Source organism: Pogoniulus pusillus, chromosome 19 (assembly GCF_015220805.1).
Source record: "Pogoniulus pusillus isolate bPogPus1 chromosome 19, bPogPus1.pri, whole genome shotgun sequence".
Lineage (NCBI taxonomy): Eukaryota > Metazoa > Chordata > Aves > Piciformes > Lybiidae > Pogoniulus > Pogoniulus pusillus.
In genome coordinates, this window is record NC_087282.1 from 8,347,348 (window position 1) to 8,368,927 (window position 21,580).

The 21,580-nt window shown below is 43.6% G+C and overlaps 1 protein-coding gene across 1 annotated transcript in view; it reads left to right on the forward strand.

The window, feature by feature from the left end:
• Nucleotides 1-18,673, forward strand: part of LOC135183873 (transmembrane 9 superfamily member 2-like) — a 38,779-nt gene extending 20,106 nt beyond the window's left edge. The window contains exons 10-17 of the mRNA XM_064159156.1: nucleotides 1,331-1,463; nucleotides 2,449-2,568; nucleotides 2,723-2,780; nucleotides 6,052-6,211; nucleotides 7,212-7,363; nucleotides 9,100-9,211; nucleotides 9,951-10,122; nucleotides 18,006-18,673. Coding sequence (XP_064015226.1) covers nucleotides 1,331-1,463; nucleotides 2,449-2,568; nucleotides 2,723-2,780; nucleotides 6,052-6,211; nucleotides 7,212-7,363; nucleotides 9,100-9,211; nucleotides 9,951-10,122; nucleotides 18,006-18,073 — 975 coding nt within the window. The 3' untranslated portion in view covers nucleotides 18,074-18,673. The remainder of the gene's footprint in view (nucleotides 1-1,330; nucleotides 1,464-2,448; nucleotides 2,569-2,722; nucleotides 2,781-6,051; nucleotides 6,212-7,211; nucleotides 7,364-9,099; nucleotides 9,212-9,950; nucleotides 10,123-18,005) is intronic.
• Nucleotides 18,674-21,580: the final 2,907 nt, after the last annotated feature.

Consider the following 21,580-nt stretch of genomic DNA (forward strand, 5'->3'; position numbering starts at 1 on the left):
AGGTGTTTCAAAGAGACAGAGATGTGGTGCTGAAGGACATGATTTAGCACCAGGCTTGGTAGAGCTAGAGAATGGTTGGACTCGGTGACCTTAAAGGTCTTTTGCAATTCTATGATTCGTAAGTTCATAGTTACAGGAAAGTGTGATATTTATGCTTCAATAACCAAACAAATTTTACTAGAAGATCACTGGTCTGTTGCAGCTACACTTCAATATGTGGTATCATTTTTTTGGCAGGCATGCTTTTGGTTTGTTGTTGAGGGTTTTGTTGTCATTGTGTTTTTTTTAAACCAAGTATTTTAGTGTTTAGTACTTCCCTTTTTTTATCTGACATCTGAGAGTAGTTCCTAGCAAGCAGAGGTACCAGTCTGGGGAAGGTAAAGACAATCTTCCAGAAAGAAACTGCTCTAATTACATACTCTGCAAGATAAGATGCTCCATGGCCTTCACCACTTTGATCTATATTCTTTCTTAGCTTATTTTTTGTGTTCTGTAACTAGTGGTAAGCACTGAATTCAACTCAATATTCCTAGTTTGAATGCAACCAGTAGCTTTTCACTTTCTAAGGAAGAGGCTGGTTGTCCTGAGAGATTGGTTATTTCACAGAACCACAGAATTACTGAGGCTAGAATAGACCTCTGAGATCATCAAGTCCAACCTATGACCTAGCACCACCCCACTGACCAGACCATTTGTGCTCATGTGTGATTGAGATTTTTTTGTGAAGGGGAAGTGTTTCTTTTGAGTGACTTGATTGAAAAATGTTATCCTTCAGCTGTGGTTCTTCAGAGCTGCTGAACTGAGGATCCTTCCCCAGTGTCATCCATCCGGTCACCTCTGGCAGTGGGACAGAGAGCATTGCTATTTGCTCCTACTGATTCTAAGGAGCAGACTCTTCTGGAGTACAGTGACCATTTTCTCCTCCTCCACTGTTGTCATTGAATTTGATGTGCTTTGTAATGGAAGCAAAAAAGAGCAAAGCTTGAACTAGAATGGAATGCTATAATCCAAGTGGAATGAAGTGGCAGGCTTTAAGTTTTACATTGAGACTGATGTTAGATGCTTTGGCTAATTACATTTCTTTTGCTTGCTTTGGGGATGAGGATTTCCTTGATAAAACCTGCCTTTTTCTTTCCCTGAACCATTAGGGGGTTATAAAATCAATGAGTGATGAATCACATGCAATTAGTCTGTCTTTGGATCTAAATTGGAAGTTAATCAAACTTTAAATATGTGTTTTGCATCTTGTTTGCATTTGTATTATGTATCTTTATTCATCTATGCTACTGCATTATGTGTCTTTGCTAATGATGCTGGCTATTTTATACAGGAAGATGCCCAAGAGGAATTTGGCTGGAAGCTGGTTCATGGAGATGTTTTTAGACCTCCAAGGAAGGGAATGTTACTGTCTGTCTTTTTGGGCCAAGGAACACAAATATTCATCATGACATTTATTACTTTATGTAAGTAACTTTATTAAGGTGATGTGTTTGTAGTGTAATAGTGTAAGAAAGATGTGATATTTTGAAACAAAAGTTAGGAAACTCTTGCAGCTGAAGTTCTTCCTTTAATGAAATAAAATGTTTCATAACAGTCTAGGTAGTTCTATAATGCTTTTGTAATCAATGTCATTCAGAACATGTCTGGGCAAATTCAGGCACTTCATGATTGGAGAAATGAAGCCTCCTTGTTGCAAGCTTCTATATAAAACAAAGCAAACCCAGTTTGTCATGGTGTAAATTATCTAAGGACCCAGTAATGCAAGTTCAAAGAGACATAATCAAAGCTTTTAATGTTCTCAGGACACTTTCTAATAGATTTGTCACAACAGCCTGCAGCCAGAGTGAGACCAGGAATGCATGCCAATGAGATAACACGGACACAACAGAGATAATGTAGCTATATGTACATCTGGAACTAGGATCCAATTCTAGGGCTCTTAGTTTAAGAGGGACCTCAGGGAACTGCTTGGAAGAGTCCAGTGCAGAGCCACAAAGATGATGAAGGCACTGGAGCATCTTCCTTAGGAAGAGAGACTGAGGGAGCTGGGGCTCTTAAACTTGGAGAGGAGGAGCCTGAGAGGTGACCTCATTAATGTTTATATATGAGGAGGATTTTTTTCCTTATGAGGGTGACAGAACACTGGAACAGGCTGCCAAGGAGGGTTGTGGAGTCTTTCTTTCTGGCGATATTAAAAACCTGCCTGGATGTGTTCCTGTGTGATCTGGTATAGAAACTTTGTGTTCAAAAGCTGAAGCCGATGATGAATGAAACAGTGACTTCAGGAATAGGGTGATGCGAGGGGATGTAGGAGAGTTTAGACATGTATTCTTCATTTAAACAGCTAGTAATGAAAAAGAGAAACCTCTACAGTGCCATGTGTGTTACAGGGGAATTTTGACACCTGTCCACAAGTGCCTAAATCTGTTTTTGTTTGGTTTTTTTCAGTCCTAGCTTGCCTTGGTTTTCTTTCTCCTGCCAATCGTGGTGCTTTGATGACCTGTGCAGTTGTACTGTGGGTCTTACTGGGAACCCCAGCTGGTTATGTGTCTGCTAGAATGTACAAGAGTGAGTATGGGCATTTGTTTAATCTGACACAGCAGCTTAAATAAAGGCATGGCTTAATATAAACCTCAGGCTAGAGCTGCTGTCTCGGGCAGCAGATTTGCTTCTTGTAGAAGAAATGTTCTGAACTTGAAATCGTTTTTACTTTTTCTCTCAGCTTTTAGAGGCGAGAAGTGGAAGACAAATGTTTTGCTCACAGCTCTGCTTTGCCCTGGGTTAGTATTGTTTGTCCTTGTTTTTCATTCATAACTATAACTGAATATGGAGTGGGAGAAAGTAAATTGTGGTGCTTGATTGTATGATTATTTCTTTATTGTTCAGCCTGGAGAGGAGATGGCTGAAGGAGAGACCTTACAGCAGTCTGTCAGTGCCTGGAGGGGAGCTGAGGAGGCCTTTTTAGAAAGGACTTGCAGTGATAGCATGAGGGACAATGGCTTTGTGCTTGTAGAGGAGAGATTTGGACTGAAGATCAGAAAGTCACTAGTGGTGTGCCCCAGGGATCAGTGCTGGGCCCAATCCTGTTCAATGTCTTTATTTATAATCTGGATGAGGGGATTGAGTCCAGCATCAATATGTTTGCAGATGACGCCAAGCTAGGAGCAGGTGTGGATCTGTGGATCCTCTGTCCAACAGGAGGAGAGCCCTGCAGAGAGACCTTGACAGGCTGGATGGATGGGCAGAGACCAGTGGGATGAGATTGAACAAGGCCAAGTGCAGGGTTCTACACTTGGACTACAACAACCCCAAGAAGCACTACAGGCTGGAGACGGTGTCTGGAAGCAGCCAAGCAGAGAGGAACCTGAGGGTGCTGGGAGATAATAGCTGAACACGAGGCTGCAGTGTGCCCAGGTGTGCAGGAGGGCCAATGACATCCTGGCCTGGCTCAGGAGCAGTGTGGCCAGCAGGACAAGGGAGGTTCTTCTGTGCTCAGCACTGGTCAGGCCACACCTTGACTGCTGTGTCCAGTTCCGGGCTCTTCAATTCAAGAGAGATGTTGAGGTGCTGGAAGGTGTCCAGAGAAGGGCAGAAAGGCTGGTGAGGGGCCTGGAGCACAGCCCTGTGAGGAGAGGCTGGGGGAGCTGGGGGCATGCAGCCTGCAGAAAGGGAGGCTTAGGAGTGACCTCATTGCTGTCTACAATTCCCTTCAGGGAGGCTGTAGCCAGGTGGGGTTGGACTCTTCTGCCAGGCAACCAGGAACAGAAGACGGGAACACAGTGTGGAGTTGTGCCAGGGAAGGTGTAGGCTGGGTGTTAGGAGGAAGTTGTTGGCAGAGAGTGATTGCCATTGGAATGGGCTGCCCAGGGAGGTGGTGGAGTGGCTGTGCCTGGAGATGTTGAAGCCAAGCCTGGCTGGGGCACTTAGTGCCATGGTCTGGTTGCTTGGCCAGGGCTGGGTGCTAGGTTGGCTGGATGAGCTTGGGAGGTCTCTTCTAACCTGATTGATCCTACAATTCTAAAGAATTTCCTAGAGTGAGGGTGCTGAGACACTGGAACAGGTTGCCCAGGGAGGTTGTGGAAAACCTCTTTTTGGAGGTGTCCAGGGCCAGGTTGCATGGAATCTTGAGCAACCTGGTCTAGTGGAAGGTGTCCTTGCCTATGGCAGGGGGGCTGGATAATCCTTAAGGTCCCTTCCAACCCAAACCATCTGTGAATCATACTGTGGCCAATACTGACATGCTTGGGAGGACTGACAGCTCCTGCCTTTCCTTCTTACTACTCTCAAGACCTTCTGTGAGAATGAGGTGAGAGAGGGAAGAACAGAAACTCATTTCTTCTGCAAGCCTTCTGCATTTCTTGGTTGCAGTTTTGGATCCATGAAGTTACCTTTTTACAAATGCCCTTGGCAGAAGCTGAGGAAAAAATTAAAACTAATTTTCTAAGGCATCTCTCCCCAAAAAAAGTTCAGAACTGGCTCTTTTTTTTTTGGAGGAGGAGTTGGGTATAGCAGCATTTCAGCAAATGAAATGCAATACATTTGATAACAGCTGAGTGTGGTAACTTCTATGAGGACGTATTATTTCGAACCAAAATGTGCTGCAGTCTCCCTGCTGTCATTTAGATAGTATCTGGAAAGAGGAGAAAACATTTATCAGTGTAAGAAATACTGTGCTGATCACTTAAACTCCTAGCTAAATTAAGTTTCACAGAGGAAGGGAAATGGTTTGGGATGGTAGGAGAGGAACAGATGTCTTGATTATGCTATGTTAGTTGAGTGAATTTGCATAGAGTCATAAACAGCCTCAGGCTGTTGTAGTCTTGGTAGACTGATAGGAGTTTGTTAGCAGCATTTCATTTGAGGGGGTAAGTGGTGTCTGTGTTAGGAGTGTGGGCAGATGATGAAGATTAGCAAAACTTAAAATGGATTTGGGTTTGCTTTTTCTTGTTCAGCAAATGTTTCCACCAGGGGTTGCCTGGGTGTGCTTTTTTAACGTGTCTATTCTCCCAAACAGTGTAAAGCCTCTCCTAGGAAAGAAGGAGCCTGTCTCTTGCCTGTCTGTTGCTGCAATCCTCCCTCCTGCCTTTTTAAATCAAATACAGTGAGAGATGTGTGCTCACTTCAGGGCACTTCAGTTTAAGTTCTGCCTCAGAAACACTTCTTTAACAAAACCCAGGTGATGGTGAACTGTGAAGGGGCCCATCCTGAGGCTGAATTCTGTGATACATCTCTGAATTCATGAATAATGGAAACTCAGGAGAGCATTTCTGTGAGCTTCCTTTGCCGTACATGTTGCTTTGTTTTGTGAGTGGAATGAGTTTGAAATCTTCACCGTGTGGCTTGTCATAGAATGCCAGGTTTAAAGAGACCCCAGGGATCACCTGGTCCAACTTCATCTTGGGAGTTGTTTTCTAGTGTTTTCCCATGATGTTTAGAAAATGAGGCAGATGCACTTCTCTGAGGGAGGGAAGAGCAGGTCTGGAGAGTGGTAATGTTTAAGTCTTCATTTCAGTTCTCAAAGATAAGGGCTTCTTAACTCTGTAAATACATAAGCTGTTAACATAGAGATTCTTTTTGTAGGGAAGAGCCCTCTTTAGGCTGCTGTGCCACTCTCTTTGTGAGAGTGGTGTTGGGTTTCCTAAATGGGGGGAGGGGTTGCTGTCACTGTTTTTTTTTCAGAGAGGATCAACTGGCTAGAAAGGATCGAAATAAAGCAACTAAATGACTGGCAATAATAAGAAAGATGATTCAGATAGAAGGCTTTTATCTTTTTAGCATTCCTTGTATATGTTTTTTACACTTGGATCTTCTTTCACATGCCGAGTTGGTTTCTCATAGTGGCTTTATCTTAGATAGCTGCATTACAGGCACAAGGTGTTGCAAGCATTGTTGTATTACCCTATTGCTGCAAGTAACTAAGACTGTTAGAGAGCTAGAGGCTGCATTTTTCCAATGCAGGTTTAACTCTTCTATGCTTTTAGCTTTTCCTGGTATTTATACTGAATATTTCAATATCTTTTTTGATCTGTTTGGTTTTTGTTTGTTTCTCAGGATCGTCTTTGCTGATTTCTTCATTATGAATCTCATTCTGTGGGTGAAAGGATCTTCAGCTGCCATCCCATTTGGCACTTTGGTTGCTATCCTAGCAATGTGGTTTGGAATTTCAGTTCCTCTAACCTTTGTTGGTGCATATTTTGGCTTCAAAGAGAAGGTAGGGGTCTTTGAATACAATTATGGAATAAGCCTGTCTTAGAATCACAAGATTGGAAGGGACCACAAGGATCATCTAGTTCCAACCCCTCTACCATGGGCAGGGACACCCTACCCTAGATCAGGCTGGCCACAGCCTCATCCAGCCTGGGCTTAAACACCTCCAGCCATGGGGCCTCAAGCACCTCCCTGGGCAACCCATCCCAACTTCTCACCACTCTCATGCTGGACAACTTCCTCCTGTCTTCTGCAGTTGAGCCATAGAATCCCTGATCCAGCTGGTGACATTTGGAGTGTCTGTAGCCTTATGACTGTAAAATGATGTTTCACTTTGTCATGATTTTCATAGAATGGCTTAGGTTGGAAGGGACCTCAGCAATCATCTACTCCAACCTCCCTGTCATGAGCAAGGACACCTCTCAACTAGACTTGGCTGTTCAAGGCCTCATCCAGCCTGGCCTCAAGCACCCCTGGGGGGAGGCATCCACAGCCTCCCTGAGCAGCCTGTTCCAGAGTCTCACCACCCTTGTACTGAAGAAGTTCCTCCTAAGATCCAGTTTAAACCTACTCTCCCCCAACTTTTTGTATGCTTGTAATGTCATGCTAAAACTTATTTTCTGTTGCCCATTCACTAGAATCAGATTTTTATGGTGCTTTCAGAGTTCTTATTTGCCTTTTGCACTTGCAATAATACCTCAGCAGTTTATTGAATTAGTACTTAAGCTCATATTTCAATATCTTGAGATAAACAACTAAGCAAATGGTATTTTCATCAAGGATTGAAGAGATTCCTTTCCTTTTATTTACTGACCAGTAGCTGCAATATGTTTTTTTCCCCCCTAGTGATGGGCATTAGGTTTGGAGTTCTCTTGATTTGGTAACTTATGATGGCTTATGGATGAAAATAAAGTTCTCTTTACCCAATCTTTAGATGCCATTAGGGAAAAAAAAAGGCAATTTTTATTTATGATGTAACAACTTAGCTTCTTTTCCTTTTGCAGCCTATTGAGCATCCAGTTCGTACGAACCAGATTCCACGTCAAATTCCAGAGCAGTCCTTTTTCACCAAGCCCTTGCCTGGGATCATCATGGGTGGCATCTTGCCCTTTGGCTGTATCTTTATTCAACTTTTTTTCATTCTGAACAGCATTTGGTGAGTATCACTTGGAGTTTCTCATTATAATTACTCCACTTTGATAATAAATAAAGAGTTTGAGCATCCCAAATCAATGAATGCAAAGAATAAACCAATTCTTGTGGAATTTCCAGGATCTCAGTATTTATTCCTGTGCTTAGAAATTACAAAATTAGTTCTAATTAACACCTGGAGAGTGTGAATTTGAGACCTGCTTCTTTGTTTTAGCTGTCTGATCCTGAACAGCCCAAACATAGTTTCAACGTGTGCTTAGGTGGAGCCTAATCTGCTGTCTAACTGTGAAGCAGATGGGATCTAACAATTTCAGCTGCTAAATCAAAATCAGGTCATGACTGAGGATCTGCAAAACCAAACTCTATCCACTGTGTAGCATCCACCTCACTCCTAAATCTTGTTAAAACCTGGTCAAGCAAGTGCATGGAAAGTTAAACCCATGCACTCTTGCATAACTTTTACAATGTGAATGTGAGATGTTTCATATACTACAGAATCGTGGAATTGTTTTTGCCGGAAGAGACCTCCAAGGCCATGGAGTCCAACTTTCAACCTAAGACCACCATGGCTATTAAATCTTGTCCCAAAGTGCCATATCCACAGGTTTCTTGAGCACCATCAGGGATGGTGACTCCACTACCTCCCTGGGCAACTTGTTCCAATCCCTGACCACTCTTGCAGCAAGAACATTTTTCCTGATCTCCAACCTAAACCTCCCCTAGCACAATTTCAGGCCATTTCTTCTCATTCTATCACCTGATTCTAGGGAGAAGAGACCAACCTCCATTCAGGGAGTTGTAGAGAGCAATGAAATGTTGTTCACTGGAAAGCATTAACCTGAATGTGCCAAGTTTTTAAGGTGCCCTCTGTTTATGCTGAGACTTCTTATAGAACAGTTCTCTTCATCAATTCCTAAATGCAAACCTGTTAGATCTGTTAGCCTTTCTATGACAAGTGTAGAAGCTGTGTGCTATATCTGTGCTGAGAAAATGCAGTTAGCTGAGAAGCAGGTGTGTTTCTGGGCTTTTATAGTTGAAATCACTGAATTCCCAATCTATTTCTCTTTATTTATCCTACACGAGTGGAGGGAATATGCAACTTCCACTCCCTCTGTCAAATCTTGCACTGCAGTAGCTGATGCCAGCACTTAAAGTTGATTTGGTTGCTTTCTTTAGCGGAAAGACACCAGATTGAAAGTAAACAATCAATATTTCCCTTGAATGTTATTATTTTGAGTGTTCTGGTGTTCCTTTACCCCTTGTGTTGGATTCAGGCTTGGTCTAGGCATAGTGGAGGAGTGTCTGGTTGGATGCAGTGAGGTGATAACAGGGAGACTTGGAAAACTTAGGTGCAGTGTTAGGAGGGGAGTGGGTATTGTAGCTGGGGAGGAGTACAAGTGTTAGGGAAGCTAAAGGAGGCCTGAAGTTATGAATGCTTCTGGAAACTGCTCATATCTGTTCTCTGTGGAAGCTGATTGAAGCTCATTTCAAGGGAAATATGACTGGGGACTTTGAGCATTGCTCTGTAAAGCAGAGGTTTTGTTTACAAAGTACATTCAGACAGAGAGGAAAAAAATCTTTTGATGAATGAGGCAGTAGTGATATAGTCAATTTTACTGCAGTGGTGTGGATTTTACTGTATTTATTTATTGTTTATTAATTTCACATCTAGCCAGGCATAAGTATGAATGAACTCAGAGCTGTAATCAAAAATTAGACTCGTGTTACTTTTTGTTTTAGGTCTCATCAGATGTACTACATGTTTGGTTTCCTGTTCCTAGTGTTTATAATTCTTCTGATTACATGTTCTGAGGCTACAGTTTTGCTGTGCTACTTCCATCTGTGTGCAGAGGTAAAAAGTAAAGTTTTGATGTAGGTACTACTTGTAGCTAGAAGGTGTTAGAAATAGAATTGAGTTATTTACATGTGCTCTGATGCACTGGGAATGGATTTTATTGTCAGCCCTTGATAAGAGTCACAGAAAGCACTAGGTTGGAAGGATCCCTTGAAAGTCACCTTGTCCAACACCCCTGCAGTGATCTGGGACACATCCAGCTAGATCAGGTTGCTCAGGGAACCATCAAGCTTGACCTTGAATGTCTCTAGAGATGGGACCTCAACCACATCCCTGAGCAACCTGTTCCAGTATTTCACCACCCTCATTTTAAAGAACTTCCTCCTAATGTCCATCCTAAATCTACCCTGCTTCCAGTTTCAAGTCATTGCCTCTCATCATACAGGCACTCCCAAACACTCCTCCCCCAGCCTTCCTGTAGGCCCTCTTCAAATAGCAAAATACAGCTACTGCTACTCTTCTGAAATGTACCTTTTGCTTCACACTCTGCTATTTGCAGCAGATAAGCAAAAACAAACAGCCTTGATCTTAGAATAATTTCACGCTCATAGTGGAAGCACCACAGCTGACTGGGGGGGGGAAGTAGCAGCTATGTGCTAGGTGGGAATTTCTTTTGTTGAGATAAATTTTGAATAGTTAAGATGTTAAGACAAGTTATGTTGGGGTTTTTTAATCAGCTTGCTTGTATTCTGTCTTCCCTGTCATGCCTCACTCAACAGGTTGTTTTTGCTTTCAGGATTATCACTGGTGGTGGCGATCGTTCTTGACCAGCAGCTTTACAGCAGTGTATCTCTTCATCTATGCAGTTCATTACTTCTTCTCTAAACTCCAGATAACAGGAACTGCCAGCACCATTTTGTACTTCGGTTATACAATGATCATGGTGTTGATTTTTTTCCTTTTCACAGGTGAGTCCATTGCTCAAATTAAAATGATTGCAGGGGGTTCTGTTCTTTCTGAAATGCGAAACAGGAGGTGAAATTCAGACTGTACAAAACATCAATTCAACTCCTTTCTCTCTATGTGGTTTTATAGTTTGTGACATCACTCATCCCAGGAAGATAATTTTTCAAGTTCTGTGTTTTTTCCTAATTGAATTTACATTTTTCTAATTGAAATTACATTCATAAATAGTAAATTTGATTTCCCTTTATTGCACACTACAGTAAGAGTGTAGTGAGACAGATCATTAACAGAACAGTGAGTTCAAACCATTATGCTTTCAAAGTGCCATTCTTGTTCACTCTGTCAGGGAGGTTGAATTTGATTCTGGATTTCACATCTGGTCCTAGAAGCTCTGTATTTAGAGATTTTACACTTCACATATGGACAATAAAAGATGTTTACATCTTTCTCCATTAGCAAGTGAAGCAAGTTGGTGCTGGGAGTAAAAGTAAACATTGAAAATAGGGAGCTCTAGTATGTTAGAAGTGGTCTTAGCTGCTCATCAAGAACTACTTCTTGACAACAGGAATGTACCTTAGCTGGAAGAAACCATAGCTCTCCTTTTAGTAGTCCAACTTGTCTGCTGTTACTCATGACTGCTAAATGTCTTCTACAGAATTACTCTAATGTGATAACCACTTGGATCAAACTGTAAAATCGAGCTTGATTGGATGTGGAATCTGTACCAGGTTTACTGTGTGTTAGGTGAATTTAGAAGCTTTTTGAAAGGTACTGGCCTTGAAAAATAGCAAGAAGCATTTTATATTGGTGTTCATCCTGGTGCTGCTGTTGTGTGTATGTAGTCCTGACACATCAAGTCAGATCTTTTTTGTGTCTCTCTGCTTAGCTTCAGAAAGTGCTGCAGTGGTAGAACTGGACCAAGTGCTGATCTGTGTGTAATGGATTTGTTTGCTAACCCAACCTTTACTTTTAGTCCTAACATTTGTAGTGGAGGATCTCTCTGGGGGTGACTTGATAGTTCTGATTTTCTACTTCTTGATGATATCTGCCTGATCATTGAAACCTGCTGCCATTACTTTGTGTTGGCTTTAGGAAATGCATCATTTAACTCCTTTGATGCAGTTAAAAAAAGATTGGTTAAAATAATAAATTATATTGAGTCCCAGCATCAGACTTTAAATTTGTCAGTTCAGTACTGAGCAAGACTGATCTCACTGCTGTCTACAACTACCTGAAGGGAGGCTGTAGCCAGGTGAGGTTGGGCTCTTCTGCCAGGCAACCAGCAACAGAACAAGGGGACACATCTCAAGTTGTGCCAAGGGAGGTTTAGGATGGATGTTAGGAGGAAGTTGTTGCCAGAGAGAATAATTGGCATTGGAATGGGCTGCCCAGGGAGGTGGTGGAGTCGCTGTCCCTGAAGGCGTTCAAGACTGCATGAGGCACTTAGTGCCTCTGGAGACTTTGAAGCCCTGTCTGGATTCATTCCTCTGTGACCTGAGCTAGATTTTATGGTGCTGCTCTAGCAGGGGGGTTGGACTTGATCTGTGGATGTCCCTTCCAACCCCTGACATCCTGGGATCACTCAAAACTTCCCCAAAATGGCCTTGATTTCTCCAAGCCTACTTGGAATATTGTTTGGGGTCAGATGAGAAATAGAGTAGGGTCTGAGTTAGCCTGAGGGAAGCAGATACCTCTGAAGGTATTCAAAGGATGTGTGGACGTGGTCTAGTTGATTGGCTAGAGCTGGGTGATAGGTTGGCCTGGATGAGCTTGGAGGTCTTTTCCATCGTGGTTGATTCTATGATTCTCTAAGACCTCTTTCATCTTTATTGCCTCCAAAACTGGTTGAGAGGAGGGGGGAAAAAAACCCACTGTTCATAATAAACAACTGAAGACAACAACTGCATATGTTTGAACGAAGCAATCCTATTGTACAAATGTGACCAGGCACTTACTGCTAGATTGGTGGTGATGTTTGTTATGTATTTCTTCAAAAAAAATGGGTGGGAAGTTTTTAAAGGAATCAATGAGAAAAAAAAGAGGATTTACTTCCACTCTTTAATTATTAGAAGGCAAACATAGAAGCTGGCAATTGCCAATTAAACCTCTGCTTCAATCCTGGTGAAACAGTCAAGCTCTAAATGTCCTCTATAATATCTCAAAAAAAACCCCAAATCATAGTCTAAAATGTTTTAATTGCTTTCAAACTAAAGCAATATGTTAATGTGCCTGGGTTTTCAGCACAGGTTAGTTTCTATCCTGCCAATTTCAATTTCACTTACAAGATGCAAATTGGTTGAATTAAAAATATCCCTTTCATATATAAAATGATAATTGAAATTGTCATGGCAGCTGCTGAAATGGCCTTAAAAGCTTCAGATGTGTTGATTCTGAAGTTCTTGATGTAGAGACCAGTGAGGCCCCAAAAATACAATAACAGACTGTACTGCTGTTACAATTGCAGTGTCTTTTTTTGTTGTTTGCAGCAGTGCTTCTGCTGCAGCTGTAGCTCACAAGGAAAGTAGCTTCTGGTCCCTTTTGGTTTTGTTTCAATTGCATTTAATAGCACAATTGGTTCCTAGAAGGTGATGGGTATAACAGGTATAGGTAGTGTGTAATCCTTTCCCACATTTAGCTTCTTATTTTTTGCTTCTTTTTTTATTCATTTTCTTTGAATCATAGAATCAGCGAGGTTGGAAGAGACCTCTAAGATCATCCAGTCCAACCTAGCACCCAGCCCTATCCAGTCTACTAGACCGTGGCACTAAGTGCCTCATTCAGGCTTTTCTTGAACACCTCCAGGGATTCTGACTCCACCACCTCCCTGGGCAGCCCATTCCAATGCCAATCACTCTCTCTGTGAAGAACTTCCTCCTAACATCCAGCCTAGACCTCCCCTGCCACAACTTGAGACTCTGTCCCCTTGTTCTCTTGCTGCTTGCCTGGGATAAGAGACCAACCCCACCTGGCTACAAACTTCCCTTCAGGTAGTTGTAGACAGCAATGAGATCACCCCTGAGCCTCCTCTTCTCTAGGCTAAACAACCCCAGCTCCCTCAGCCTCTCCTCACAGGGTTTGTGTTCCAGGCCTTTCACCAGCTTTGTTGCCCTTCTCTGGACACATTCCAGCACCTCAACATCTCTCTGGAATTGAGGGGCCCAGATCTGAAATCTAAGCTGGTTTACATAGATGGCTCAAGTTGAAGACAGCAAACTTTATTTTGCTTTGTTCACTATTCCTTAATAACACTTGCTTTGGGAAAGAAAATGTCAGAAGCTTATGGAAATGAGGGAGTTTGCTAGCAGAACTTTACGTACTGGTGTTCTTATGGAATCAGAAGGTCATTGAGTTCTTTTGGTTGGAAAAGACTCCTCAGAGTCATTGACTTCAGCCATCAACGCAACACCACCATATCCACCAAACCAGGCAACCAGCAATAGAACAAGGGGACACAGTCTCAAGTTGTGCCCGGGAAAGTATGGGCTGGATGTTAGGAGGAAGTTCTTCACAGAGAGAGTGATTGGCATTGGAATGGGCTGCCCAGGGAGGTGGTGGAGGCACTGTCCCTGGAGGTGTTCAAGAAAAGCCTGGATGAGGCACTTAGTGCCATGGTCTGGTTGAATGGCCAGGGCTGGTGGATAGGTTGGACTGGATGATCTTGGAGGTCTCTTCCAAACTGGTTGATTCTATGATTCTATGTCTCAAAATGCCATGGCCACAGGTTTCTTGAACACCTCTGGGGATGGTGACTCCCACCTCCTTGAGCAGCCTGTTCCAATCCCTGACCACTCTTGCACCAAAGATATTTTTCCTAACCTCCTCTGGCACGATTTCCGACTGTTTCCTCTCATTCTACCACCTTGCATTAGGAAAAAAGGACCAACCCCCACCTCCCAGAATGGGACCTTGATCTGTTCCACTTTAGTTAGCACTAGGTATTTTGAGTTGTAGGGTTTTTTTTCCTCTTCTTGCCTATTAGGTCTCAGCAACTGTGACAGAAATATAAAGGGCCAGCCCTTAATACCTCCGGTGTGGCAATGTGGTGTGTTTCTGTGCACAGTACAAAAGAGATCATAATGAATAAGGAAAAAGAGACTGAAATGCTTGTATGGCAAGAAGGAGCAGGACATAATCTGCATGGTGACATCTAACAATTAATGTGCACATCCAAAGGAGAGAATTTTTATTTTCATGTCCAAAGTGCCACTAATCTTTGGAGAAATAATCAAGTGCGGTCGGATGGGGAGAGCTACATGATTACATGCATTTTATGCCAGGAGATGAGGAAATGCTGAACATAGTCAAAGCATGTTGCTTTACAGTGACCTCTATTTTTGAACATCATTTTCACTTGTGAGTTAATGCCATTTTCAAAATTGAGTTTTGATCTTCTGGGTAGATTGTGTTTAGAATCCGAGATTCTGAAGCACCCACCACTGTGCGGTGATTGAAAGCAGTATGATACAGAGAGCTTTTAAGGTACATAAGAAGTATCAGCCAAGTGCAGAGTGCTTTTCTATTTGCTTTCTTACAATCAGTTCGTGCTTTGAATTCTTTTTTCTTCATTAACCAATAAAAGCTAGAAGAAATGAATAGAGCAGAACAGTCTGCTTAATGTATTTTGGCATTATTCTGGGCTGTAATCCTTGGGTTTAATTTTGAATTCCAGCTAGTTCACTGATAACTTTCCCTTGCCCAGTTAGATTCTAGCCAGGATCTTTCTGTGTTTGAGATAACTGGTGGTGAGTGGGAGCTGATAGCAGAGCAGAGTATTCAGCAGTCTAGAAACTGGAAAACAAAGGCCTCTAGTTGTGCCGGGGGAAGTAAAGGCTGGATGTTAGGAGGAAGAGAGTGATTTGTCATTGGAATGGGCTGCCCAGGGAGGTGGTTGAGTCACCATCCCTGGAGGTGTTCAAGAAAAGACTGGATGAGGCACTTAGTGCCATGGTCTAGGTGACTGGATAGGGCTGGGGGATGGGTTGGATTGGATGATCATGGAGGTCTCTTCCAGCCTGGTTGATTCTATGATATGACATGGGGTAATGGCTTCAACGTAGAGGTGTCCTCCCAGGATCAGTGCTGGGCCTGGTCCTGTTCAGTATCTTTAGAGATGATCTGGACCAGCAGGTTGAGTCCAGCAGCAGTAAGTTTGCAGATGACACCAAGTTAGGAGCAAGTGTTGATCTGGTGGAGGGTGGGAGAGCCTAATAGCAAATGAGTTTTAAAGATATTTAATCTGCTGAACATTTGGAAGAGGTGTGCCTTTCAAAGCCATAAAAGGCTCAAAGTGGGCTGTATTATGCAAACAACTTGAAAGCAGACGCTAAGCATTATTGGGATGGGAACATGAGATCAAGGCTTAGAGTAACAATGCTGATATTGGAGTGTTGGACACAGCAGGAAGGAGTGAGAATTGACCATAAACTTACCCATGTCAAACCTACAGAGGAATGAAATTCCTTCTGTGCTTGGTGACTGATCTCTTATCAACAGCAGTGCCATCTACTGTTTTAGAGGCCACAACAACCCCATGCAGAGATACAGGCTGGGGCCGGAGTGGCTGGAGAGCAGCCAGACAGAGAGGGATCTGGGGGTACTGATTGATACCCACCTGAGCATGAGCCAGCAGTGTGCCCAGGTGGCCAAGAGAGCCAATGGCATCCTGGCCTGCATCAGGAATGGTGTGGTCAGCAGGAGCAGGGAGGTCATTCTGCCCCTGTACTCTGCCCTGGTTAGACCACACCTTGAGTACTGTGTTCAGTTCTGGGCCCCCCAGTTTAGGAGGGACATTGAGATGCTTGAGCGTGTCCAGAGAAGGGCGATGAGGCTGGTGAGAGGCCTTGAGCACAGCCCTACGAGAAGAGGCTGAGGGAGCTGGGATTGTTTAGCCTGGAGAAGAGGAGGCTCAGAGGTGACCTTATTGCTGTCTACAACTACCTGAAGGGTGGTTGTGGCCAGGAGGAGGTTGCTCTCTTCTCCCAGGTGGCCAGCGCCAGAACGAGAGGACACAGCCTCAGGCTGTGCCAGGGGAGATTTAGGCTCGAGGTGAGGAGAAAGTTCTTCACTGAGAGAGTCATTGGGCACTGGAATGGGCTGCCCAGGGAGGTGGTGGAGTCGCTGTCCCTGGGGCTGTTCAAGGCAAGGTTGGATGTGGCACTTGGTGCCATGGTCTAGCCTTGAGCTCTGTGGTAAAGGGTTGGACTTGATGATCTGTGAGGTCTCTTCCAACCCTGATGATGATACTGTGATACTGTAACTGCAAACTTGGAAAGCAGAAGTGATCTGCCATTGGAATGGGCTGCCCAGGGAGGTGGTGGAGTTGCCATCCTTGGAGGTGTTCAAGAAAAGCCTGGATGGGACACTTAGTGTCATGGTCTAGTTGATTGGCCAGGGCTGGGTGCTAGGTTGGACTGGATGAGCTTGGAAGTCTCTTCCAACCTGGTTGATTCTATGAAAACACTATTAAATCTTTGGAATATAATAGCAGGCTGTCAAAAACTCTTTAACTGCAAATGTGCATGGTAACAGAACACAAGAATTGGCACAGAGATAATCAGTAAAGTCCTCTCTGATCAATCATGTAGATATGGTCTGAAAGACAGAAATGCAGTGAATGAAGATAAAACAAGTGCTTGATAAAGAACCTCCTGGTTACTAAACTAATCACAGTGGAATAGTGAAAAACTTAGAGCTGATCCTAGAGTTATTTTGGTTGGAAAAGACCTTTAAGATCAAGTACAACCTTTACCTACCTATGTCACTCAGCACCATGTCTCTGCCTCTTTGAAATGCCTTCAGGGATGGGGATTCAACCTCCACCCTCGGCAGCCTGTTGCAATCTTTGAGAACCCTTTCAGTGAAGAAAGGGCAAGCATATGCTGATTTTTCCCAGCCTCCCATCAACTGCTTCTCAAAAGCTTATTTAGCACTTCATGTGTTTTCTCTATCATTAATAGCCTTTGGATTTCTTTGTTGCTGAACTGAGTTGCACAAACTAGTATATGCTTTTGTGATCTAGACTTGATCCATCACATTAAATTATAGAGTCAGAGACTCATGAAATTGTTTTGTTGGGAAAAGATCTGTAAGATCATCAACACAACACCACAGCCATTAAACCATGTCCCAAAGTGCCCTGTCCACATCTCCAGGGATGGTGACTCCACCTCCCTGTGCAGCCTGTTCCAGTGCCTAACCTTGCCTAACGCCTCCTGCAACAAAGACCTATTTCTTGATACCCAATCTAAGTCTCCTCTGGCACAATTTCAGGCTATTTCCTCTTGTTCTGATCCTACTCCAGCCTCCTTTCAGGGAGCTGTATTATATGTTTTGGTTTGTCACTGCTAATTCCATCTCCCAGCTGCTACAGGACTTAGAACACTTCTTTAACAAAAGGGAGTAACAGGACATACAGAGTAAGAAGTTCCCTATTCTGGAGTATAAATAGAGCATAAGGAACAGAAAACCAGGCCAGGTGGTGCACTGGGCTTTTTTTTTTTGCCCAAGGCCTTGTTTGGTGTCATCATTCATAGGTTGCTGTGAACTATTGTAGACCTAAAAAACTCAGGTAGGTGTTGGCTTTGTGTGCCTATAAAAGGCCATTCCTGAAACGATGCTCTGTGCCTGCGAGTGGTGATAGCAACATCACCTTCAGTGCTTTAAATGTACATCAAGCAGCCTGGTCCTAAAAGTCATCTTTGATCTAAATCAATAACTTAGCCTAGGGATGAATGTATGTTGTTAAATTGAACAAGTGCTGTTCTCCTGGATAGTTAACTGGATTACAATGTTAGATTCTGTCCTGCTGGGAGGTACTTGTTAGTTTTTTTCTTTCTTTCAGAACAAACTGGAAGATAAACTAACCATTTTCCCTTTCTCATTTTAGGGACTATTGGATTTTTTGCCTGCTTCTGGTTTGTAAGTAAGATTTACAGTGTTGTGAAAGTGGACTGAAAAGCTTCAAAGTGTCTTTTGAACATATCTCCCTTGCTGTTTGATAATTTTTACCATCTATTCAAAACCATCCTGTGTAATTACTCTGATTTGTAAAAAAAAAAAAAAAAGAAGCTGAAGGAGCAGCCTACAGGGTAAAAATACAGCTCTTTATGGAGGGAAATGGCACCACAGGCAAAGTGTTTACATCAGAACACTGATTAGTTAGGTTAATTCCAACATAAAATCATATCCAGGATTTGGTTTGGGACAAAAGAAAAAATGCTGTCAACTAGTCCAGTTGAAAACTGAGTGCATCATACACTCCTCCAGCTGAATTCCCTCATGATCTATTTTCTTACTTTATTTTTTTGTTGGTTACCTCTTTCAGTTACCATTTCTATCCCATGAAAAGCATAGGACTGTCAAGTAAATCTCTGTAAAATGTGAAATGTTTGGGTTGGTTTTTTTTAACTTAACTCTGATTGTACATATTCTCCTGCACCTTCTTTACAGCTAGCTGTCTTCTTACAAATGTACATGCAGTTAGTGTCTTGTAGGACCTTTATTACCGATATCAACACTGGGTTTTGTTCAAATAAAGCTGCACCACTCTCTCTGCCTCGTTTCCTGTCTTCTTAATTCCAGCTTCATGGCTTGGATGCAGATCACATCCGTTTGAGAGCTTTTAGGCTTTGTGTCGGTTATAGGAAGTTTGGCTGTGACTTTGCCTGCAAGTTGTTCTGGTGGAGTTAGAAGCCTTGTACTGGTAGGGTATAAATCCTGCCAGGCCCCTTTAACCCTTGCTGTCCTCCTGTTGTGAGTCTGGGAGTGAGTCAGATGAGCAAACAAGGGTTTGGCCCCAGCAAAGCCTTGAGGGCTTGAGGTCAGGTGTCTTGTGCTGCCCTCACCGTGTCTGTGTGGTCAAAGGAGGCACCAAGCTTTGAATTCAGTGGCCAGAACAATGTTGCTAGTGCCTATTAGCCAGTTTGATTTTCACACTGAAGTATGTAAAGGGGGATGATTTAGAAACCCTGCCTTTCTACACCAGCCTTTGTCTGCACGGAGCCTTCCTGCCTCACCTCGTTTGCAGCTTATTAAAGGTGTCCACGTGTCTGCAGCTCACACCTGCCAGCTTAGCAGCAACTCCTTCCCCTCTGCCTGGAATATTTGTATCTTACCCTGGGATCATCATCTCGAGTTTGAAAGAGTCTATGCTACAGGAGGCTTACTCAGGGACCAAAGCATCGTGAGTACATCTGCTGGAGTGAATGCCAAGACTCCATAAGCATAGTTAGAATTGTTCCTGTTGCTGTTTAACAAGTTCTGATTGTTTAAACTCTTTCATTCTGTGCAGTTGCTTCCTGTTGACAGAAAATCCAAAGAACCTCAGGGAATTTTCCTGGGTTTTGAATATTAATAACAATATTCCTACAGAAATTAATAGTCATAATTCATAAAAGATTATGAATTTCTGGTACAAGCCTCTCTGGAGGTGTTCAAGGCTAGGTTGGATAAGGCCTTGAGCAATCTGGTCTAGTGGAAGGTGTCTCTGCCTGTGGCAGAGGTACTGGATCTTGATCATGTTTGAAGTCTCTTCCACCCCAAACCATTCTGTGAATCTCTAGTGGTTTGACTTGGTGATCTTGAAGGTCTTTTCATAGAATCATAGAATTGTTTTGGTTGGAAAAGACCTCTAAGATCAAGTCCAGCCATCAACCCAACACCACAATGCTTATTAAGCCATACCCTGAAGTATCATGCCCACATGATTCTTGAACACTTACGGGGATGGCAACTCCACTGCCTCCCTGGGCAGCTTGTTCCAATCCCTGACCACTCTTCCAGCAAAGACACGTTTTCCTCATCTGCAACCTAAACCTCCCCTGGCACAGCTTGAGGCCATTCTCATTCTGTTGCCCGATATTAGGGAGAAGAGACCAATCCCCACCTCACCCCAACCTCCTTTCAGGGACATGTAGAGAGGAATGAGGTCCTTCCTCAGCCTCCTCTTCTCCAGACTAAAGACCCCCAGGTCCCTCAGCTGCTCCTCACCAGGCCTGTTCTCCAGACCCTTCACCAGCTTCATTGCCCTTCTCTGAACCCCCTCCACCACTTTAATCTTCTCCTTAGAGTGAGGGCCTCAAAAGTGACGCTGGGGCTCAAGGTGTGTCCTCACCAGTGCCCAGTGTAGGAGGGCAATCACCTCCCACCCTTGTGGCTCTGTTACTTGAGTCCCTGGCTGTAGGATGAGCAGAGTCTTCCACTGCTGCTGCCACCATAACCTCAGCTGTGCATTTCAGCTTTCTCCAAACTATTTTTTGCTGGGCAAAGTACCATTTCCTATCAAAGAGTGAAAACCTTTTAGCCCCCTGAAACAGACATCTCCTTGTCCTTCATCCTGGAAGGCTGTGTGCAGCATGTGAGGAAGCTTAGCTATGGAGCTATGGGCTTAGGAATGGGCAATTCTGCAGGTGAAGCTTTTGTTCCCTGCTCTGCAGAGCTTGTGCTTAAGTGCTGGATCACATGAGATGGAGTATTTTAGTAGCCTCTGCAGTTACAAGACTGCAGGTGTTCTTCTTTGGGAAATGTCAAGGCTTTAAAGAAGCTCCCCAAAATCTTGCCATGCACTTGAAGCTGAGCAGAGGTTCACTGCAGACACTCCCTTCAATTGGCTGTGTCACTGACCCTCTTGCAGATGAGGAAGGGGATCTTCACTCAGATTAATGGGTGAAATACTCAAAGCTTATTAACTGGCATATGGAAACATTCCTCACTGGAAGCTGCTTTTCCATGTCTAAGCCTGCAATTTATCAAGAGCCAGAGTGACTCCCTGTCTTTTCAGTCACACAAACACCATGTCAGTGGTAGCTAGTGGCTAGTGTCCTTCCCAATATGTATCCTTTGCTAGGAGTCTCACCTCTGTCTGTAGTTGTTACTGAAGTGGAGGCTGAGGCTTGGGGCTCTTCAGCCCAGAGAAGAGCAGCCTGAGGAGGGGATCTGATCAATAGCTGGCAAGAAGATGGGGCCAGAGTCTTTTCAGTGGTGCCCAGTGGCAGTGGGGACAAATTGGAACCCAAGAGCTTCCATTTGAACAGGAGGAGAAATGTTTTTATTGTGAGTGTGCTGGAGCCCTGGAGCAGGCTGCCCAGAGAGATGGTGGAGTCTTCTTCTCTGGAGGCTTTCCAAACCCACCTGAAACATTGTGATCCTGGGCAAGCTGCTCTGAGTGACCCTGCTTTAGCTGGGGAGGGAGGTTGATTCTTGATGATCTCTAAAGGTCCTTTCCAGGGCTCACCATTCTGTGACTCTGTGATCAGTAAAATTGCATTTCACAAGAGGCAAAGGCAAATGTGTTTCAGAATTGCATTTGTGGTTCTTCTGTGGCTGCTGGCCAACTGAGAAGTAGAAACTGCACTAAGATAGGTTTCTGAAGCTTGCCAGTCCAGAGCCAAAGCCATGAAAGCAAAATCAGTTGTTCTCAAGCAGCTGTCAGAGAACTTTCTGGAGGGTTTGTTGTTGTTTGGG